Here is a 24001-nt window from a genome sequence, read left to right on the forward strand (position 1 = left end):
TTATTTTAATATTGTAAAAAAATATAATCAAATTTAATTGCGAAGTTTGCTTTAAAACACTGCTGCTAATATTAAAAAGTTAATTGGAAAACAAATGAAAAATGTATGTAATATAAAATTAATAGAGCGAGTCAAACCTCCAGATGTATTTATGACTTTATAAATCCAGTTAGGAATCGAAACAACGGCATTTTAAAACTCTGAAAGGGGAATTCTACTGTTTGAAACTTATGTCGTACAGCGTAAACCTGACTAAAACATGCGGAACAAGTTCTAGATCGGATCTAAGTCAGGCGATCATAATAACCATTCTAATACCTGAATTTGTGTTTCCTGAAGCCAACATCCGCTGGCGCATGATGAATGTATGACAGCCTTATCTTGCTAAAATATTGCGTTAAGGGGACAGTTACCTGTAAAGGCCATATTTTCCCTGATTTTCATTAAAATTATTTAAAATGAAGAAGTCAATATATTTTTTAAAAATAATATAAAGTTTTTTTTATTTTAATCATTTAAAATGACGTATGTACACTCCAGGAAGGTGGTCGCATCGGGGCTTCTCATTCGGCGGGCATTGTAGCATCGGAATCAGTGATCTGAGTACAAAAAACCAAAAATTTGTTCGTTTACTAAGGCCATAATTTCTATATGAATTAACAATAAATGGAAAAAAATCGCAGAATAACATGCTTCAAAACAAAATTGAATTTTAGGGCGAATTTTCCTACTATTTTTGCTTCGAAAAAATTCTTTTTTCGAAAAATGTTCGAAATTGTAAATTCACATAGAAATTAATATCATAAAAAAGATGTGTGCAAAATTTCAGCCAGATCGGTCACTAACTTTTCGAGTTATCGTGTGCGCCAATTCGAAAAATATAGTTTTGAGAAAAACGCGTCTAAAGTTTGAATGCATAACTATACCTCTCCCAGCGCACTTACGCAAAAATAGAGTAGTCACGGTTGACGATCTATAATATAAGAAATACTTAAATTTAAATAATATTCATATTTTATAAAAAAACAAAAAAATTCGAAATTTTACAGGTATCTGTCCTCTTAAGCGTCTGGCTGACAAGTCCTCCATAAAGTTAGTGAAGATTTCGTCCAATAAATTTATGTATAGCCCAACCCATCAAAGAACCATTTCCAAAGTTTCGCTTAGTAGAAAAATTCCCGGGAGTCGTAGTAGTAATTAATTCGATTCGTCCGAAAATATCACATTTCTTTGTGTGACTCCGACAACGTCAACTCCGTCTATAGCTACCGGCGAGAATTTGTTGCACGAGACATTCGCACACTGGTAAGACAAACCCAGGATTCGCAGATTTTGCGTTTGAGCGAAATTTCAACTATTTGCACTGCGTGTTGCATGGAAGTTGTGTTTAAACCGCAATTCTGTCGTTTCATTCATTACAATTTCTAGCGATTTGTTACAGTTGGAAAATCCATCGTATATGTCGAAGTGCTTGCACAAATCCAAAGTATTTGAAAATTTTCATTTACCTGGAATTAGTTGCTAGTTTGTGGATTTTCTCATTTTTTAATGGCCGTGGTCGAGATAAGAGTAAGCGGAAAAACGGCAAGTGTCTAGAAGAATTTATAGAGTGTTTCCAAAACGAGCCATCGTTATGGCAAATAAAAAGTGAATTATTCGAAACACATTTTTTGTCTTTTTTCGTTTTTTTTTTGTGTCTTAATTTTCTCATGTAAATAACTGCAAGATCATTCGCTTCATCCGCTTTTTTGTTTCGCATGTTAACAGTACGACGATCGCAACGAAATGATGGTTTATGTGCGGTGTGTGTGTGCTACGTACTAGGCACAAATCGCAGGGAATTGCGTCCTGTTTGTGGCCAGCTTTAGCAAGTGGCGAATAGATGAAGCAATTGGTAAAAATAAACATATCTTGGCAACACTCGAATAGAGGTAGCCCTGTTTGTGGCCAGCTTTAGCAAGTGGCGAATAGATGAAGCAATTGGTAAAAATAAACATATCTTGGCAACACTCGAATAGAGGTAGCTCTAAGATTACATTAGTTTGTATAAATGTGAATTATACAACTCGATAACTTTGTTGTTGCTGCAGCGTGCCAATTTTCCGTCAAGTCAGTCGAGCAGAGATGCCCGCAAAGAAGTGGCGAATAGAAGATGCCTAATATTAAAATGCATGCAAACGCAACACAAATGCGCTGGAAAATATGGGTTTGAAATAGGTTTGGGTTATGATATTTGTATGGAATTTGACAAGTGTTTTGGTTGGTGTTTCCGCTTAAACCCGACAGTAGCAGCAAACTTAAAAGTAAACTGTGCTGAAAACGTTGGTTTACTCATTTGAAGACAAAAGGCACGAAAATGACTGTCTTGAAATGAATTTCGCAGCAAAACTAACTTCCAAGCGAAAAATGTTATGTCGCAGTAGCGTCGAGATGCCATATTTCTAAAAATCGTAATGGCTTTAAGTGAATATTTGTACTGATATTTCATTTAGAAAAAAGTGTCTACTTCATAAAAAACGTATACTTAAGTAGCATAAAAAATATTCCATTAAAGCAATTGATGGTCCCAAAAAATATTAAATTTCCGGAGCAAAAAGTCTTTACAACATTTTTGTTTTTGGTTTTCATGCGCTGATGGTCCTAAAAAAATATTGAATTTGCTTACAACATTTTTCGTTTTTTGTTTTTGTTTTCATGCGTTATTGCAAGTGAATATTATGCAACAGCTTAAAGTTTTTACGCAGTAAAAATCGTTAGAATACACAAACAACTGCTTTGGCGGCACAACAAAGCGGATCGAGTTCTTGCTAGTTTCTTTGTAAATTTATTATATATAGCTTTATAAATGTATATATATATTTTTGTTTTTAATTAATTGGTTTAAACCAATTTTTTTGGATAAAATTTTGTAAATTTTTTTTTTTTTTCAAAACTAGCAACTAGTAGTTATTTTAATGCATTAATTTTGAGCAGGGGTACTAACATACATACATGCATATGTATTGAATGGAAAACCGAAAAAAAGTGTGAGATGAGAGGAAAATGAGAAGAGAGATGACTAGCGAATTGATTCATCACGCATACATATGTATGACTAAACTCTACTCACAGAGTGGGATTTTTTGTCATTATATTGCTTTTTCATAATAACTACATAGTATATAAGTATACATATAGCCATGGCCACGTAAATAGTACACTTGCATTGGCAAAGCTTTACCCAGTCGGAAATGGTCATGTACAATACATACAATTTTAAGCACTGGAATGCATCTTGGTGGCGAGATAGAATGCAGAAGGCGGCGACATCCGCAAACTGCTTTCCTGCTCTTAGTAAACTAGACGACAGAATCAGCTGATTTGCTGACGTAATACTTGAATATTGGTATTCGTTTTAATTTTTACTCTTATTTACGGGCGAATTACTTTTTATTCTTCATTCAACTTCTACGTCACAGCCAGAAATACTTTCATGGCACTTTACACTCCAGGATGCATGTTTTTTCTTACTGCGATGTCCTAGGAAAGTTAATTATGCGTTTATTCATGACAGGGTGAGGCGGGAAATAATGTTTAAATGAATATTCCTTTCGTTCGCTCGTTTGTAATCTCATTTTCCGTTCATCTTTGTTTCTACTATCTCATTCCCTTTCTTGATGCAGTGGTTTTACGCATTCCATTCGTGATGTGAAGAATGACAAAAATATGTGGCCAACATGAAATCACTAATTGACGTATTTGAAGAAATCGTCGAATTTACCGACGTGGAACGGAGATGACAGTCGTTTTTCCACAGCAGAATTCGAAATTATGTTGGTGATATAAGAAAAAATCTACTTCGTTGCCATCTGAAAAACAAATGTTTGGCAGAACCTAATAATACATAAATGTGACAGAGCGGGTAACATCCAAAGTTACTCTCACAATTTTGCTTCGGATGGCCAAATCTTGTATTCTATCGTTCTTGGCATTCCTTTGAGTGCAGTGTTGGCATGCATGCATAAGGATTTATTTACAAAAGGCAAGCGCATATCTTTGTAATCATTATTTTCTGCATCAAAAATGATTATTTTATTACTTTTGGAATCCTTAATTTCTGCAGAGAATTCTTGAACGAATTATAAGATATCAGCACATTTTGCGACCACCATTTGTAAACAAAAACTAATTTGTTTTAGCTGTCTCTATTGTACTGCTTGGAACTTAGGTAACTGTTTCGAGAACCTGGCAGTATACATCTGCCAAAAGCTGTACTCTCTGGTTCCAAACATCAGCAAGTAAGAGGAGGAGCAATTTTGATGGGTAAATTACCTCACCCAAGAGAGTCTATCAAAACCCGTGGAAATCTTCGACGAATTGCAACTCCAAACAACGCGCACCAGCGAAATAACTGAACAACTGATTGAGATGAAAAGCAGAGAAATACATTCATTTAATAAGTTTAATTCATTCAATCGTTCTATAGATCATATTTTAAATGGCTTTGGTATTTCACGGAGGGAGGTCATTAAATTTTAAACCGGAAAAGGTTTTTCATTAATAAACTGCACCAAATTACATTTATTATTTAACTAGCAAACCCGGCCCCCTTCGCTGGGCACACTAAAATAGAATAGATATGGTTTAGAACAGAAAATATATGGTTTTCATATTATTTATTTCTTTATTCAAGCGCTTTGGCATAAACAATATTTTTTGTTTTTCTATTTGTTTTTGAGTAAATATAAAATATAAATTGAAGATCAGGAAAAAAGAAGATTGTTTTTAAATTTCAAATCAACGCATATGAATAAACAATCGTCTTTTTTCCTGATCATCCATAAATTTTTCGTTTCAATTTATATGTTTTATTAAGCATTGGAGCTTTTTTAACCATTATCTATTTATATTTTTCAAAAACAAAAACGAAAAAAATTTTTTTTTCCACGAACACATAATTTCATTCGGATTTCACATTAAATTCTCAAATTTCGTAAGAAGTTATTCTTCTTCTTCTTAATTGGCGCGATAACCGCCTACGCGATTTTGGCCGAGTTTAACAAAGCGCTCCAGTCGTTTCTTTCTCGTGCTAACCGGCGCCAATTGGACACACCAAGTGAAGCCAAGTCCTTCTCCACCTGATCTTTCCAACGCAGAGGAGGCCTTCCTCTTCCTCTACTACCACCAGCTGGTACCGCATCGAATACTTTCAAAGCCGGAGCGTTTGTATCCATTCGGACGACATGACCCAGCCAACGAAGCCGCTGGATCTTTATTCGCTGCGCTATGTCTATGTCGTCGTAAAGCTCATACAGCTCATCGTTCCATCGTCTGCGATATTCGCCGTTGCCAACGTGCAAAGGTCCAAAAATCTTACGCAGAATCTTTCTCTCGAACACTCCAAGCGTTTCACTGTTCCAAAATCCACTCCAAAAAAATTCACAAACAATTTTTACATGTTGCACTTACGTTTTTTCCTTATGGCATTCAAATCAGAAAGAAATATTGACACATTGTAACTCACACTGTCAATTTGACAGTTCAGTTCCGCCCCAAGCGTTAAAAAAGTAAGCGACATTATGGCTGGCTCAAAAGAACGCTGTACCCGTTGCCACTGCTTCGAATTACAACCAAACTTTACGAAACCCATTTTCAATACTTACTTAACAATGTGCGTAAGTTTGGTTTAATTCGGTGCAAAGACACGGCGGGTCCACGTTTTGGCATATATTTCGAGACCCTAGTCATCAATAGGTATGAAAATTACCCCGTATTAAAGCACTTATCAACAGCTTTCATTTGATACCCATATTGTACATACACAACCAAAGGTTACCCGGGTCCACGTTTTGACCTATATCTCGAGACCCCAGTCACGGAGCGGCATGAAAAATACTCTGTACTAAAGCATTCACCAACAGCTTCAATTTGATATCCATATTGTACAAACACATTCTAGGGTCCACGTTTTGGTCTCTATCTCGAGACCCTAGTCACGGAGCGGCATGAAAAATACTCTGAACTAAAGCATTCACCAACAGCTTCCATTTGATACCCATATTGTACATACACATCCGAAGGTTACCCGGGTCCACGTTTTGACCTATATCTCGAGCCCTATCCACCAATAGGTATCCAAACTATACGGAAACCATCTTCAATACCTTCTTAACATTGTGTGTAAGTTTGGTTTAATTCGGTGCAGACACGGCCGGTTATGCTGTGTATCTGGTGGGACCAGCTGGGTGTTGTGTATTATGAGCTACTGAAACCGAATGAAACGATTACGGGGGATGTCTACCGACGACAATTGATGCGTTTGAGCCGAGCACTGCGAGAAAAACGGCCGCAATACGCCGATAGACACGACAAAGTTATTTTGCAACATGACAATGCTCGGCCACATGTTGCACAAGTGGTCAAAACATACTTAGAAACGCTCAAATGGGATGTCCTACCCCACCCGCCGTATAGTCCAGACCTTGCGCCATCCGATTACTATCTCTTCCGATCGATGCAACATGGCCTGGCTGACCAGCACTTCCGTAATTACGATGAAGTCAAAAAATGGATCGATTCGTGGATTGCGGCAAAACCGACCGAATTTTTCACAAAGGGAATCCGTGAATTGCCAGAAAGATGGGAAAAAGTAGTAGTAAGCGATGGACAATATTTTGAATATTAAATTTGTAACCATTTTACGTCAATAAAGTTTCAAATTTCGAAAAAAAACCGCACGAACTTATTCATAGTCCTATTATATATAAGATTTTTTTCAGTTTGTGTCCGAAAAATCTAAATATCTTACGGAACCCTATTTTTTTCCAAAATAAAATGTAATCCATGTTACTCTTGGATAATGTAGTTTTCGAATGGTGAAAGAATTTTTAAAATCGGTCCAGTAGTTTTAGAGCCTATTCGTTACAAACAAACAAACAAAGTTTTCCTCTTTATAATATTAGTATAGATTTAAAGTTCTTAATTGAGTATTTTTTAGAATTTTTACTCAACCTCGACAGAACACAAATAAAAGCACAAAATTATAGAGTGAATTTTGTTACAACAGTCAGCTGCTCGTTCGGTTTTCTCTTCACGAAATTTGTCGTAACCTTAAGTCTTTCTGCCATGAATGAATCAATGGGAGTGTGAAAAAATTTACGCAGTTCAACAATTGACTTTACAGCATTCTGGCTCGTGTATTTAATAGGCCGCCGTAGCCGAATGAGTTGGTGTGTGACTACCATTCGGAAGACGTAAGTTCTAAACTCCGTGAAACACACAAACAAATGACAAAATTTTGTTTCTAATAATGGTCGCCCCTCGACGGGCAATGGCTAACCTTCTAGTTTATTTCTGCCATGAAAAAGTTCCTCATAAAAAATGTTTGCCGTTCAGAGTCAGAAACCGTAATACCGTCCATTTGTGGCACAACATAGAGACGCACGCTATAAATGGGAGGAGGAGTTCGGCCTAACACCTAAAAAAATATATATTTAATAGTGTTAAAATAGCACTGAGAATAATCCGGTCCTTGGCAGCTCTATGATTGCTTTTCGAATAACTGGGTTGCAATTTTTTCCCCCTTTCGACATCTTTAAATCGTTTCAACGAAATTAAGATGTTGTAGGAATATGCCTGATGCTTTATTTTTTACTTACTTATCAGTTACAATATGAGACAGAAAAATATTCACGAAATTTTGGACGGAGATCGAATCTTTCTTAAGTACATTTCTCATAAAAGTAACAGTACACCTACTAAAACGAAAAAATCAATGCGAACCCTTAAAAAGAAATTGATAAATGAACGCATTTCATTGCATGTGATAACAGAAAATATATTCAAACGCAATAAGTACCGTTACGACCTCGTACTCGATGAAAGGCGCGCGTATATGGTTGCCGACGCATCGTTCTGAAGTATTTTTCAACGGCTGTAAGTTTTTACGCAATTTAAGTAAGGTTTATGTCTAGAGTAACTACACTATTAAACCCACACTAAACTATTAAAGATGTACGCTAATCAACCTCAAACACTCGACTTTCTGAAGGCTAATATTCGCGAATAAATCGTTGGTACAAACCGAGAAATTTTATGACAGAAATTATGTCCAAATATGTGTCAAATGAAAATGGTGACCATTTTTGCGATATCGTTTACCGTAATTTACAAATAAAATGTTAACCGGTCGAAATCGAAATTGATGCATTTTCCATTAAATTATTCATAGTACGCTTGTAGCATGCGCCCCTTGGACTATTGTAATACAATACAATATTAGCGCACCTAACAATCTGATACTATTTTATTTAAATCAAAGGCAATACTAATACAAGTGCATATATCTTTTCCTACAATTATCAGGTCAGTCCATAAGTTCGTGCGCATTTTACCCATAATTTCACTTTTGCACGATTTTTGCATACAAAAAATTATTCGTGGAATATAACGGAACTATTTATATTTTCTTTGATATATTGTGCATTCAACAAGTGATTTTAATCGCGGATAGAAGCACGTGTTGTTAAAAAATAAAATGACATATTCGAACGCGTATAAGAGGCATATTTTGTATTTTTTTTTTATAAAAGTGGTAAAAATGCAACCACTGCTGCTGCAGAAATAAACACTGTTCACGGAGAGGATACCGTGAGTGTAAGGTCTGCGCAAAAGTGGTTTTCAAAATTCCGAAGTGGTAACTGAGACGTGGAGGATGCCCCGCGCGCTGGTCGTCCTGAAGTCTTTAACTCCGACGCCTTGCTCGAACTCGTGGAAGATGAACCAAATTTGACAGACGCTATGATAGCTCAGAGGTTAAATTCATCGCATGGAACAGTTCACAGGCACCTGGTTCAGTTACGAAAGGTTTCAAAGCTGCGGAAAATGAGTTCCGCATAGACTTTCCGTCGCCAACTTTCAGCAGAGTGTCAATGTGTGTTCTCAGCTGCTGCAACGGCTTGAAAATGAAAGTTTTTTTAACCTTATCGTTACTGGTGATGAAAAATGGGCCCTTTACAATAATCCTGTTCGCAAACGCCAATGGTTAGATAAAGATGAAACACCAGAACCGATCCCTAGAGATGGTCTTCACCCCAAGAAGATTCTCCTGTCTATTTGGTGGGATATGGCCGGTATTGTTTATTATAAACTTCTGGAACCAAACCAAACGATAACTGCTGATTAATATTTCCATCAGCTATCAAACCTAAATGACGCACATAAAAAAAATCGACCGTCTTTAGTGAATAGAGGGCAGGGTGGGCGGAGGTGTATATTCCGAACATCTGGGTATCTCGTTCAGTTTTCGGCTCCCCGACTACTGTAGTGCCTTTCAGGCTGAACTGATGGCAATAATAAAAGCCGCGACACTGATACAGTGTGATGCGATATCCGGAAATGATATCTACATTTTCACTGATAGCCAAGCGGCGATAAAATCCCTCACAAAACAGTCGACAACCTCCAAGGTAGCCATGAAATGCCGCACATCTCTTAACGAGATGGCTGAGTCATTTCATATAAAGGTAACATGGGTTCCTGGCCATCGCGACATTGAGGGTAACTGTAGAGCCGATGAACTAGCGAGACTCGGCACTAAATTGTCTGATGAGTACATAGATAATGACATAGGGATACCCTTATAAACATGTAAGCTACTCATCCTTGAAAAAATTGTAAAGAAAGCAAACGAAAGAGGGCGTAATGAAGAGACCTGCAAAATCGCCCGTCAACTGTGGCCGACTCTAAATACTAAACGCACAGAATCTCTGCTAAGCTAAAATAAACACAGTCTTAGCACATTGATCTCAGTCATAACGGGGCACTGCCTAATAGGTAGACACGCCCAAACGATGGGTGTGCAAACACATAACTTCTGTAGAAGTTGTCTAGATGAGGACGAGGAAGAGACAATCTCGCACCTACTGTGCCACTGCCATGCTCTATCCAGACGCAGGTTTACTATTCTGGGTAGACAATTTTTTAATGAGTTAGAAGATCTCAGTTCTACAGAAATCAGAGATATTTTAAGATTTTTGAAAAGCACACACTGGTTTTAGGAGAGATAGGGACAAGCTCCCCACGCGGCATCGCAATGGGCTATGAGCCTGAGTGTGTCCCACGGGACAACCGCTTCAACCTAACCTAACCTAGTGAATACACGCAAAGTTTTGTTTCACCACGGCAACGCAAGACCTCATACCGCAAGGCAAACATTAGGCAAGCTGAACGAGCTCGGATGGGAGCTATTGCCGCATCCTCCATACTCTCCGGATTTTGCACCTTGTGATTATCACCTTTTCCGTGGACTTCAATCCCGTATGAGTAACAAGAACTACTCCTCAAAAGTTGCTATAAAAAGGGATGTCGAAGCGTATTTTGGCTCCAAGGACAAACAATTTTTTGAGCAGGGAATTAAAAATTTGCCTAAACGTTGGGAAGGCATTGTAAATAACGCAGGAAAACATATTATTGATTAATAAATACTTTAAACATCGTTTTTATTAATTTTTAAACCACCTTTAAAAAACGCACGAACTTATGGACTAACCTGATATCTTTATAAAACCAAAATTTTATAATTTTCATGAACCCTTGTAAATTTTATAATCATTCCTAAATGAGTTAATGATTTAATACAACTTTCCGCTTTCAATTTTTGGGATTTTATATGCACAGACACTTATGTAAATATCTTGCGTTCGTTTTGAACTTCTCCCGACATTCATTCGTGTTCCACTTGCACATTAACCTAGATTTACTGTTGACTTGCACACCGGCAATTTGCTGAGATTTTTTTCGTACATACATACATATACGAGTACATACCATTTAACAGCATATGGCTGATGGCTTTTCGAAAAGCCTCCCACACTACAATTTTTTACTTGAAGCTTCTGGCATAAATACAACTGCATATACATTCACACATATATGTTTTGTATATACATACATACTTGTATGCAGATATGTGTGAATAATGAGTGCATATACATACTTAACTAACACCGACATTTATCTCGAATTCGATTCTATGTACTTTTGCAATGCAAGTATTTGTTCTTTCTTTCTTTTCAACCGCTTCTCAGACATGAATTTATGCTTTAATTATAACAACATACATACATATGTAGGTGTAAAGTGTATATGTATATGTTTATACAAATGCATAGGAGGCGTAAGTGTGTATGCTATTCCCAAATTGCCGGCGGGGAAATGTGAAGTGACTTCGAAGAGTATATGTTCCGAATTTAATATATTGATAGCTGACGTTGAGCAATACCAGCAGCAGAATTGCGAACGATCTCTGCGAGCCATTTGATACAAAACGAGGTTTCTTCAGACAGGGGGACTCACTGTCGTGTGACTTCTTGAACCTGATGCCAGAAAAGATTATGGGAGACGCAAAACTTACTCGATCAGGCACAATTTATTATAAGTTCTGCCTTTTCGAAACTAACTTTTCTAGCCAGAATTATACTGAATCGTCTTAAAGATCACCTTGAAGCAACTACTATCAGCTTTTGTCAGGCAGACTTCCGCACATTGCGCATCATCATTGAACAATCAGTTGAATTTAAGTCACCTTTTACATTGGCACCTTTTGTTTATTGATTTTGAAAAGGCCTTTGACAGCGTCGAGTGCGAATGCATATGGACAGCTCTGCGGAGAAGAGGTAGCCCTTATTAAGGAAAGTGATCGCGGCGCAAATTGCCGGGTGCTCCACAAAGGTGCGTTGTCAGAGCCTGAGAGTGGTGTGCGGCAATGGTGAATGCTCTCCCCAATTATTTTTCTTTTGGTTATCAAAGATATCATGACCTCTACTTTTCCTGTTGGTGATCGACATGGCATTCAATGGAAGCTTGATACCACAATGTTGAGACACTTGGTCTATGCCCATGACATCTGCTTACTGTCAGCCAAACTTTCTGACTTTCGAACGTCCGCATCGTTCGACTGGACTTAAAATCAATGTCAATAGAACTAAAGATTTGTATCTCAATAGTACCACCTAGGCAGCAGTTCGAGACAGCCCTCGATTGTTCCATTACCTGCGTTCGGTTGTTAAAACACGATCTTATTATTGATTTTGTGACTCGAAAAAAAAAATCGTAGTGAACCAGATCACGTGAATTTGATGGCTTTTGGATGATATTCGTTTCGTTCTTGGTCAAAAATTCACGGATAAGGCGACACTGGGCGAGGGTGCGTTATTTTTTCTTTTGTTTTTTATTGCTTCCAAAAAGTATTACACCTGTTTATATTAACAATAAGTAATTTGTTTTAAAGATATTTGGATCTATAAGTGAAACTGTAAGAACGTTGCTCTTCAGGATCATTTAGGAATATATAATTCATTTGTAAAATATTTACTATGACAATTTAGATAAGAACATAAATATAATTCTTATTATTATATTACAAAAGATCAGTTGGTGTTTTCATTTCAGTCTCTTCTTTTTTAATTTTTCTTCAGCAGGATACTTCCTCATCGTCGGATTTGGGTGCGTCAGAAGTTTGCTTATGTGCCTTCTGCATGTGCCTTTTTCATGGCTTCGTCAACTGTGTCGATGTTTAAATCGTGGTGAATGTCAGCATTTGGTATATACCATGGTGCATTTGTTATTGTCCTAAGTATCGTGCAATTGTCGTTTTGTAAATTAAAGTCTTGTTTTGCAGCGAGAGCTTTGACTGAAGTCCTATCAGCCAGTACAGTTGTCGAAAACGATTTTTAATTTCATTTCTTTTTTATTATATGGTTCTTCCAGTTTAATTTTGAGTCAATTGTAATGCCTAAGTATTTAGCTTTCGTATCAGTTTTCGCATCAGAGTTTCCAATCTTTAATGAGTCTAGGGTTACCATTCTATTAATGTAATTGACTTGAATTTTTTTGTCGCCATTAATTTCTATATTCCATTTTTTGAACCAGTCCAGTGTTTTGTTTAGGTCGTTTTGTAAATTTGTTTGTGCTATTTTCGGGTCTCTATGTGATGTCATTAGTACAGTATCCTCTGCAAACGTCGCAATTATGCTATTTCCTGAAGACGGTTCCAGTAAATCTGCGGTGTAGATAAAATACAGAGTGGGCCCTAATACACTGCATTGGGGAATTCCTGCGTTCATAGGTTCAATGTATGAACATGCGTCGTTATATTTAATATAAAATTTTCTATCTTGGATGTAACTTTTTAGCATTAGAAAGTAGTCATATGGAAACCAAGAATGGAGTTTGTGCAGCAATCCAGGGTGCCATACTTTGTCAAAGGCTTTAGCTACGTCGAGATATACAGCCACGCATACTTGTTTATTGTTGAAGTCTTTATTAATTTTGTGAAGTGACTCTGTGCACTTGTTGGATTGTCGAATGTTTTCGCCTAAATCCGAACTGATGTTGGGGAATTAAATTAATTTTTGTTATAATGGGCTCTATGCGATCAAAGAGTAGCTTCTCAAATATTTTTGATATTGTCGGCAGCCGACTTATTGGTCGGTACGACGATGCAAACGTGTCGTCTTTATTGCTCTTTGCGATCGCAATGATTTCGGCAATTTTCCATGTCTTTCATGGCAGAAATACACTCGGAGGTTTACCATTGCCTGAAGAGGAGCGACCGCTATTAGGAAAAACTTTTTCTTCATTTTGGTGTTTCACCGAGATTCGAACTTACGTTCTCTCTGAATTCCGAATGGTAGTCACGCATTAACCCATTTGGCTACGGCGGTCGCGTTATGCGTTTAATGACTATTTTTTGCATAAAATTCATGGGAGAAATTTTGCAGCAACACGGCGCAAACCCAAACCATTAACTAAAATATCCAGAAAGGATCCTTAAGCAATGTTTAAGTCCGTTGCCAGCTCTCTAATAGTTTGCTGTTAGGGATCAACTTTTCCTTCACTTTATTGAAGTTTTTATCAGTTTTCGATGTCGATGGCCTACCATTCTGTCGTCATCCACAATGGGCTCACGATTTCTGCTGAAGCGTGCATGCCACTCGTAAACGGCTGTTTTTTAGAATATCACTCCGAAATATTTTTATTAATATATTTTATCCCAATATTTCGAATGTTCCATTGCAACACTTTTTAACGGAAAATTTAACACAAACACGTTGTTGGAAATCCAATCCATTTTTGAAACTATAAAAAATCGAATACAAATGCGGAGGTGGATTTATTCAAAACGGCGTACCTTTTACAAATATCAAGCAATGGCGATAAAATTATGGTAGAAATGTTAATCACAGAAGTGGCAACCTCCAAAAAAAAACAAAAAAACAGAACACAAATCAGTTGGGTTAGAGCGTCGCCTAGTGTTTGTTCCGGGAACTTTTTGATCAAGGTGGTATTTGCAACATTTACGCTGTCATTTACAACGTTCGTTCATCTAAAGATCTATAAATAATTTCGTTCTAAATTGACACTTTTTTAGTAAAATATTTTTTTAATTGCAGAATATTTACATATTCTTTAGGTGCATACCTACCTACCTATGCAAAAAGAGCTATTGGTTCGATGTTCATTTACTAGATTCCTATCGAAGTTTTCGATTGTGCTTGCGGTTAAACGAATACATGGAAATCTTAAACGAGAAATGCATACACTCATACTTCCACATAAGTAAAAGTGAAATGGCGAACGCACGAAACGAAAATCTGAATAGAAATAAAATCAAAGAAGGCATTGCTTTGTGACCAGATACTCTTGTTCATACAAAACTTCACTTTCACTTGGTTGACGGCTTTGCCTTCGCGGTCCTCATATTACAAGTATATGCATATATTTATACCTACATACATATACATACATATTTATATATCTACCTTCACTCACTGGCCGGTGAATTTGCACTCGTGCGATGGCTGGAGTTGGCAACGCGGTTGATCGTTAGATGCTTATACTCGTACATAGTTTTGTTGCTGGCCAAGCAAGCATGACTTGTGTTTTTGTTGCTGTTGTTGTTTGAAGTTGTAACTAGATGTATGTAGTGTTGATGATAATTTTGTTTCTGTGCTGATTTTATACAATAACTCAAGCTTTTCATGTCGTCGCCGCGCCTGTAAGAGTTGCTAACTCCACTTTTCAATCGAAATAGCCCTTTTCATTTATAACGAAAAGCTTATGTTTTGCATGGCCAATAAATAGACGATAGAGAAGATGCAAAAAAGGGTGTTTTAAAATTTAGTGCGTAGTTATTACTGAATGATGTTTTTTCGCTCCACTGTAAAATTTTACTAAATTTTACTAAAATTTTAACACCTGTTACCACAACGGCGACGATATTCAAACGTACGTATGCTTGCGTAAATAGTAGGTACATGAATATGCCGCTCTCTTTTAAATTTGTTGTTTTTGTTTTGACCTACTTCATGGTCGATAACAGTCCAAAATGAGTTCAGCAAAATTTTTAGAAATTTTAATGTGTATGTATGTAAAGTACTTCGTTTCTCCTACTTTTTATGTCTCATTTGTATCTCTGCATGAACTTTCGATTTTCATTGTTGGGTATACATAGTTGCTTTTTTTTATTACTTGGAGAAAGTATAGCATAGACCTAGACTCATAAAAAGATACATTTTTGCAAATATGAATTCATTTGTTAATAAATTGCAATAAATTTATCAGACCCGGTAAGATTAGCTTACTACAGCAAATATCATTGAAATCTTGGCAAGTCATCCGTCGGTTTGCATTTAAGGCGCCAGTTGTAGAATTTAGCAGAAAAAGCACAATTTTTCTGTAAGTACGTGAAGTATGTGAATTTTTAATAACTTTAGTAACGAGCAGTTTTTAAGGGCAAGGAAATGTAGCATTCACCCAATTGAAACATGAAAAATGACCGAAATGAAAAAGAGCATTACTTTGACTTTGCGTAACAAAAGAATTGAGTGCGCGGAAGATTATGCCTCTTAATAGTAAAACAGTTTATAGGGCCGATCCTCTCATGATTTCCCTAAATTTTTACCTTTCCACAAATTCAGCATGTCGTTAAAAATAAATCAATAATGGTAACATAGCAGCAGGCTAATCACCTACCCTGTCAGAAATCAAATACGTTAACACATACTTTAACGTAACCAACGCAAGACAAATGTCTTATCGAGGTCCCATACTCCAGAGAGGAGGGAACAAGGAAAAAAAAAGAAAATTTACATGACACATGTATTTATGTAAAATACAGGTATCCCTCGAGATACACGGTACTTGAACTGCACGGTTTTCGAGTTACATGGAAAAAGAATGCGACATTCTCTCAAATTACACGGTATCTAAAGTGCAGGGTTTTTTTACTAATTGCCATAAAAAGGACAAAATAATAACTTATTTATAATATATTTATTAAAATAATTAAGCCATCTAAGAATTCTTTTGCTTCTTGCTCTTGAAAAGTGGAAATAAATTTGCAATCCTATCTCATTTGCTGATTAATATAATGGACAGTAAACAACACATTTAATTGCTGTAGTTAAATGCATTCCTATTTAAATTTTATTCTATTCGAAATAGCCGATAAACAATTTCGAGAACGCTCCCATAATCCGTAAAGGCCATAATCAATTCTAAACGCCGTTGCGCCGTTCTTGTGTCACTCGATAGCAAACGGATGCAACAAATATAAAGTTTAGAGGAAAGTTATGAACGAAGCGAATATGGAAACTATAGTTCACTTCTATTCACCATTTCTCCGCTTGCTATCTCTATGATCGATTAACTTTACGCAAAATTTGCATGCGAAAGCAACAACAAAGTTTTCGAGTAAGAATCGCCGCTAGCGAGTATGGCTATAGCTCACTAGACGCACCGCCTTACCAACATGTGTAATTTAATGTAGCTCTCTTCTTGCGTTGCTTCATCTGTTCGCCACTTGCTAACGCTTGACGAAAAGAAGATGCCTTATATTTCGTGCTGATGTTGTATTTATTTACGTGAAATATTGTAATTACATGATTATATTACACAATAAGGGCAACTAGCAGCAGACGCATTGGCTATTTTAAACATCCAGTTGTTCATTTCACGCTGTTGAGGATTCCACTATGATGTTGATGAGCCGATCGAAAACTCCTAGATGCATTTACAAATACTTGTCTATTATTCAAGATCTCTCCAAATCTCCAGCTTTCTTTTGCAGTTTTTCATCGAAAACTACAAACGATTAAATCTGTCATAAATTACCTAAACCAAGCTTATCCATTTCCATTAAACACAAAAATTCTCGATATCTAGTAAAATTACTATTTCGTGTCGTTTAGTTATAGATATGTATGTATGTATGTAGGATAGTTTTTATATTTATATACTTCTTGCAAACAGCGCGCATGTATGTACTTATGCATGTGTGTGCGTGTATGCACATTTTTGCGCCAAAGCTGCGCTACGTACATAAATGTATGTACATACGCAAGTCCTTGTAAATATTGAATTTACATTGAAGCTAAAAATAATTCAAGTGTGCAGCAATAACGCCAAAATATCTGCCACCTTAGTAGTAGTAGTAGTAGTAGCAGTGGCAATAACACTTGCAAATTCACACTAGTCACATTACGAGTCGATGCAATCAGCGGCGTGTTCGGGGCACGTAATACTCGTAGTAAAACCCTGTTGCTTGCTTGCTACTCAGCTGATAATCTGTCGCAATATTGCTATAATATATTTGAAAGAGTTAGAGAGAAGTACGAAAATGGAAATGAAATAATGTGCGAACATGTTTAGAAATGTTCTTTATTTTTTCTTATTTTGCGCGGTAGTTTGAAAGAACAAATTTCTTTTTCAAATCAAAACCAACCTCTAAAGGCCTATCGACGCCTGGGTCCAGCTTAATTATTCGATAAAAACTATAAATAAACTATATCGAACATGACATACATAATTATTATTACATACCATATTTACTTTTCCTCCTGCATTTCAATTGCGCAGAGAGCACTTCTGCTAAGGGTAATAAAGTTTTGTGCACGTAACGGACGTAATGTTAAACAAAAACAAAACATAATATCCCTGTTATATGCATATGAAGCGACGTTACTCATATTTTCAATTCAATAGCTCATGGAGTCTAGGTAATATGTAAAAGATTTTGAGTTTTCTGTTGTGAAAGAAAAAAGAATCAAGTGGCAAACATTCCTATTAAGTGAAAAAATAACGAATAATAAATTGAATCTGAATAATTACTTTTGAGCAAAAAAGCAGATTCAAATTTTAATTATTATTTATAATTTTTAAAACTCGAAAAATGCAAATCATTATCCATAGATTAGGTAGGGCGTACGAAAACAAATATGTGACTATCGTTAAAAGTGTTTTACTACTTTTAAAAGATAAAGGTGTTTTTTTTTGTTGTTAAAATTTAAGGAATAATAATTTTTTTCCCTCCCTAATTGTAAATAGGCACCGTGATGAAAGCTACCAAACGCAAAAGATTTTATTTTTAATATAATAAATTGTGAAATAAGTCAAGTGCGTTTAAACTAATATTTACCACTGTGTACGCTACACCTGACGAAAGTATGAACACGTTTAAGAAATTCAGTACCAAAAATAGAAACTAAAACAAAGAAAAAATTTGAAAAATTCATAACAAAAATAAAATAAAATTAAGTGAACAAAAATCACAAAACGAAAATAGAATGCATGAAAAATATGTAAAAGTAGGCATGGAAGTGAAAGTAAAGAGGCTATATAAAAAATTGAAAGCAGAACGAATTAACAATTCACATCATTCCACGTGTTGTGGCTGCAAATGGAAAATAAGTAGCACGCATACAGTTGTGGACATAAAAATACACACACCAAAGTAATTTCAATTTCAATTTTTTTATTTTATTTTATTTTTTTGTTTATTTGCAAAATGTTTAATGGTTTTTGGGTTTTAGTTGATTGCAATGTGAACTGGCTTAATAAAATAAATAAAAACAAACATGGTTCGCAATAATAGCAACGCGACATATTGCAAAGTTTTGATTATTTATTTGCAAACCATTTTTCCCCAGTGACTGCGACTTCTTTCATTCAAAAATAATCGGTAAAGCGCTTGAGAGACATTGCAAACTTAAAATCGATCTCGGTGTATAATTTTAGCGTCCCTACAATGTGACGTATGACGAAATTTAATTTTTTTCTAAATTTCGATGCGTTAACTTTTTTTATATTAGATATTTTGAAAATATTTTTTTTTCTTTATTTCTCGTTGCTGTAGCTATGCTGGTATTTCTATGTAAATAATGATATTGTTTTTTTTTTTCGTAGCCACAGTTTATCATACGCAGCTAAATGCACGTACACTGCTCACGCATGCATTCAAAACATTTCCAAATACATAACAGAAGAATGAGTGATAACTTCTACGAAAATACGAGCTTTCAAGCAGTAGATGCAGTGCATTTTGCTGAGCCAATACAAATACAAATTGAAATACTGCCTGCTCTCTTGATATTTATTCTCACAGCTGAGAGATAAAAGCACAAGTATGCCCTGTAAGGAAACCCACTACTAGTTCGAACTGGTTCGCCGCTAATTTAAAATTTTAAATTTAGCACGTTCCTTCTCTTTTCTACAAAACCCATGGTATAAAAAATTTGAGAGGGTGTAGCCAAAGGTCAGACCGTTATCCGTCTCCTAGCTAATTTCAAAGAATCAACTGATTGGTTAACGTCGCCGAGGCTATAACAGCGGTTTGTTTGTGCTGGTGATATACGAAAAAATCAAGAAATTATGTATTTGCTCGTGTTGCTTCGTTGCCGTCTGGTTAATTAGACGAGTGTATGAATGCATATGAAATGTGCGGGCAGAATTCTGTTGCCTAGTCCTCGGGGATGTGGAGGCCGAACTTACTCACACAATTTTTTTTTACTCCATAGCAGATTGGTCAAACCTGTTGATCTATCATCCTTTTATATGAGCAAACGGTGAAAGGGTGATTATCAGCCTAATCATCTATCTCGCATGATAGGCTGCATAAGCTATTCATCTGTCATATGGCGTTATCGTCTCTGTTTACAACCTTATAACTCTATCGGTCGTCTTCGCCTAGCATTGATGTTGATCAAGTTGCAGTAATCTCGATTACGGAGAATCCGATTGGAATAATGTTGCCGGATGAGTTTTTGATGCATTTTTGAAGACTTTTTCTTAGATTTCTAATGTTTTTAGTTTATTTCAACAGTTTATTTTAAATGAGCAACATTTTGCCTAAATTTCCGATACCGATGAATAATGAGAATTAAATTTCCTCATGATTTCCTCCCACCTCTTCTCTACATTTCTTCGATTCTATCCAAGCACGGCTACACCCCTGGCCAGGTCAGGATTTCTCTCCATTTCCCTGATCAATAACTCAGTTGTTTTACAGCGCTTTGTACATAAATACTTGTAGAAATGCGCAGAATAAAATACCGATCTCGATGAAGTAAAATAGAGAGTGGGTTTATTGAACATGAATAAGCAATATTCATGAGTAACGGAAATGTAAAATTTGCTTTTTGAATCGGCTATAAAAAAAAAACTAATCAACATTTTTTCAAACTTTTTTTTTTATTTTGAAGATTGAACATTGTCATTTATGAATGAAAAATAATATCGTTCAAATAACTGCCACGACTGGCTTTACAGTAGGCCATTCGATCAACCCAATTTTTATGCACATTTTCGGCAACTTCGATTTCATGTTTTAAAGCATCAATCGTCTTTGGATGGTTCGCATTGCATTTGTCCGTAACAGCTCCTCACAAAAAATAGTCCAACGGGCTTAAATCACAGCTCCGAGGCGGCAAATTGATATCGGAATTTCGGCTGATTATTCGGTTTTCAAAAACGGTAGCCAAAAGTTCGAGTGTAACTTTGGCAGTGTGACAAGTTGTACCGTCCTGTTGAAACCAAATGTCGTCCATGTCATCCTCTTCAATTTTTGGAAACAAAAACTCGTTGAGCATGTCACGGTAACGCTCGCCATTTACCGTAACCGCGGCTCCTCGCTCATTTTCGAAAAAAAATGGCCCGATGATGCCGCCAGACCAAAAACCGCACCAAACAGTGACTCGTTGTGGATGCATTTGCTTCTCTACAGTAGCGTGTGGATTTTCTGAGCCCCAAATCCGACAATTTTGCTTATTGACGTAGCCACCGATGTGAAAATGAGCTTCATCAGAAAAGAAGAAGAAGATTCACCACTTTGGAAATAGGTTTTCAATATTTCCCAATATTGTTCAAGCGTATAGCGTCCCATTTCGTAAATTTCAACCCTTTAAGTAAATTATGAACACATTTGACATGTAATTTGTGTTACCATTCTCAAAAAAATAGGTCGTTCAAAAAGCAAACGCTATATGGCCCACCCTGTACAAATGTAGTTAGGTACTGCAGTACTTCTTATATAGTAAAGAGAAACATTCTTGGAAGGTAAGAAAATAACTGAAAGCGTAGATCGAAAGAGAATTGGAGAATAAGCTGATACAATAAACAGTAAGCGACTTAAATATTAGGACGCTTAACAATACTAATATTTGTTCTTAAATGAAGTAAAATTTTTTAACTACTTACTTTTCTTGGCAAAACCCTCCATCAGCGAGAATCATGTCCTGGGCTTTTTGAATGAATTCCTCGGTAGCCACGTCTGCCGGGCGTCCTGGTCGCTCCTCATCAAAAAGGGATGTTCGCCCACGTGTAAATTCGTTGAACAAATAACTAACTGTGGTCATAAGTGGCAAAGCGTCCCTATAGACAGTGTCCAACCTTGCTTTTATCTCCTTGCATTTTTCCACCCAAAAACAAAAAGCGAATTACCGAACGACTCTACTCACGAAACACGTCTTAATCGAATAGCTGGCAAATCCAAACTAATCTATATATCAATCTGAAATTTCTTGTGTCGTCGTTTGATAGATGGCAGCACACGATGCGAACACCAACTTCCCTCAGAAACGCCCTCTGTCATCAAACCCGGGTGCTTATTAAACCGCCCTCGTAGCTCTGAATATTATTTTAGTATCCTTAGCTACGGCGCACTTGTGTAAAACTCACAATTCTAATGACGACGTCGAAATGCAGAAATCAAATCAGTTTAGAGAAAGAAATTGGAAATAATAATTGCATAAACAATTCGCATGCATCAGTATTTTCTTTTAGAGGGCGCCTTAAAGCGAAATAAACCCTACATAATGGGAGTTCTAAAAACAATTGGCATGGTTAGATGGTCTCTTGATAAATATGAAAAAAAAATAATTTATAATTTTTGAATTATTTTAACACTTGCTACTTTTCAGGTTCTTGAGGCTATACAACAAAGTCCATTCCTGGTTGGCATGCATTATGCATTCCAAACGGATTCGAAATTGTATTTGATTTTGGGTAAGAAGTTTCACTACTTCCCTTTTACACTTTTTTTAATTTATGATTTCCATTTTTTTTTTTATTTGTTATTTTTATAGATTATGTCAGTGGTGGTGAATTATTTACACATCTCTATACAGCCGAATATTTCTCGGTGGCAACGGTACGCATTTACATTGCCGAAGTGGTGCTGGCTTTGGAGCATCTGCATAAACTGGGTATCATATATCGCGATATAAAACTTGAAAATATCTTACTAGATGGTCAGGGTCACATAGTATTGGCCGATTTTGGGCTATCAAAAATATTCGAACCTGATTCAGATCATCGTGCGCATAGTTTCTGTGGTACACTAGAATATATGGCGCCAGGTAAATAGTAATGAAATGATATTTTTTCTTGAAGAGGATAATCACATCTCTAAAATAACATTGATTGTAGAAATTATACGGGCTGGCCCGACGGGACATGATCTCGCTGCCGATTGGTGGTCTGTGGGCGTGCTCACCTATGAATTGCTCACTGGCGCCTCGCCTTTCACCGTTGTCGAACAACAAAACTCTCAAGTAGACATATCTCGTCGCATACAAAAAGTCGATCCGGTACTACCATCGACTCTTAATGATACAGTTAAGGACTTTATATTGAAAATGCTTCATAAGGATCCCAAAAAGCGTTTAGGTGAGTAATGTATTGGAATATTTTGGCATGCCACCTAAATGTCTTCATAGTTCATATTAGTTTCACAGTTTTAATAAATAATGCAAATAATACATTTTATTTTAGGTGGAAACAGCAAAAACGCTGCCGAAATCAAAAAGCATCCCTTCTTCAAAGGAATCGACTGGGATGAGCTGAAGAGTAAAAGGCGAAAAGCTCCATTCAAACCGAAATTGGATAGCGAGGATGATACCCAAAACTTTAGCGAAGAATTCACTAAACAGCCAGTGATCGATTCACCAGCACCGGTTCCTGTCAATACACATAGACTGTTTCGTGGCTACTCGTACGTGGCACCGCAACACTTAAAGTCACTTAGAGCGACGCAAAACGTATACGACGTTGAGTATTGCAAAAACCCAGTTATGGTAAGAAGCAGGCACCCATTGTTGTACAACAATTCATGGTGTATGATATGTGTGTGCATATTTATTTTAGACTCCCTCGCCTTGTCCACCCACTCTACAATTAAAAAGCCTTTTGAGTAACGGCAGCTTCGGCAGTTGCTACATCCTCAACGACAGCGAAAGGCATTTGAATCACGTTGCGAAAGTTATATCCGAAAAACTGTATCGGCCCGCTGAAGTGGACGCTCTGAGATCGTGCAGTCATAGAAATATCTGTAAATATGTGAATACGTACCGCAACGGCTCAAACATTTGGATTGTGATGGAGTATGTTGCTGGCGGTGAACTGCAACAGTTCATACATGCATCTGGAGGTCTCTCTGAATCTCAGAGCTGTGATATTTTCCTACAAATTTGTGATGCTGTGCAATATTTGCACTCAAAGAATTTCATACATGGTGATTTGAAACCGGAAAATATACTGTTTGCCGACACGCAAATGAAACGTATAAAATTGGTGGATTTCGGTTCAGCCAGGTGAGTGTATAAGCATGGAATAGTGGTATGTGAAAGCATTCGCTATGTTATTATGAAATATAACTTTTTACTTTCAAAATCATCTATTCGTTATT

At 36.5% G+C, this 24001-nt stretch overlaps 1 protein-coding gene across 7 annotated transcripts in view; it reads left to right on the forward strand.

The window, feature by feature from the left end:
• LOC128862339 (chromosomal serine/threonine-protein kinase JIL-1) overlaps positions 1–24001 on the forward strand; it is a 73134-nt gene that overhangs the window by 44147 nt on the left and 4986 nt on the right. For all 7 annotated transcript variants that reach the window (XM_054100901.1, XM_054100902.1, XM_054100903.1 and 4 more), the window contains 5 exons: positions 22236–22320; positions 22401–22673; positions 22744–22983; positions 23089–23390; positions 23461–23906. In XM_054100901.1, the coding sequence (XP_053956876.1) occupies positions 22236–22320; positions 22401–22673; positions 22744–22983; positions 23089–23390; positions 23461–23906 (1346 nt within the window). The remainder of the gene's footprint in view (positions 1–22235; positions 22321–22400; positions 22674–22743; positions 22984–23088; positions 23391–23460; positions 23907–24001) is intronic.

Source organism: Anastrepha ludens, chromosome 4 (genome assembly GCF_028408465.1).
Source record: "Anastrepha ludens isolate Willacy chromosome 4, idAnaLude1.1, whole genome shotgun sequence".
NCBI lineage: Eukaryota > Metazoa > Arthropoda > Insecta > Diptera > Tephritidae > Anastrepha > Anastrepha ludens.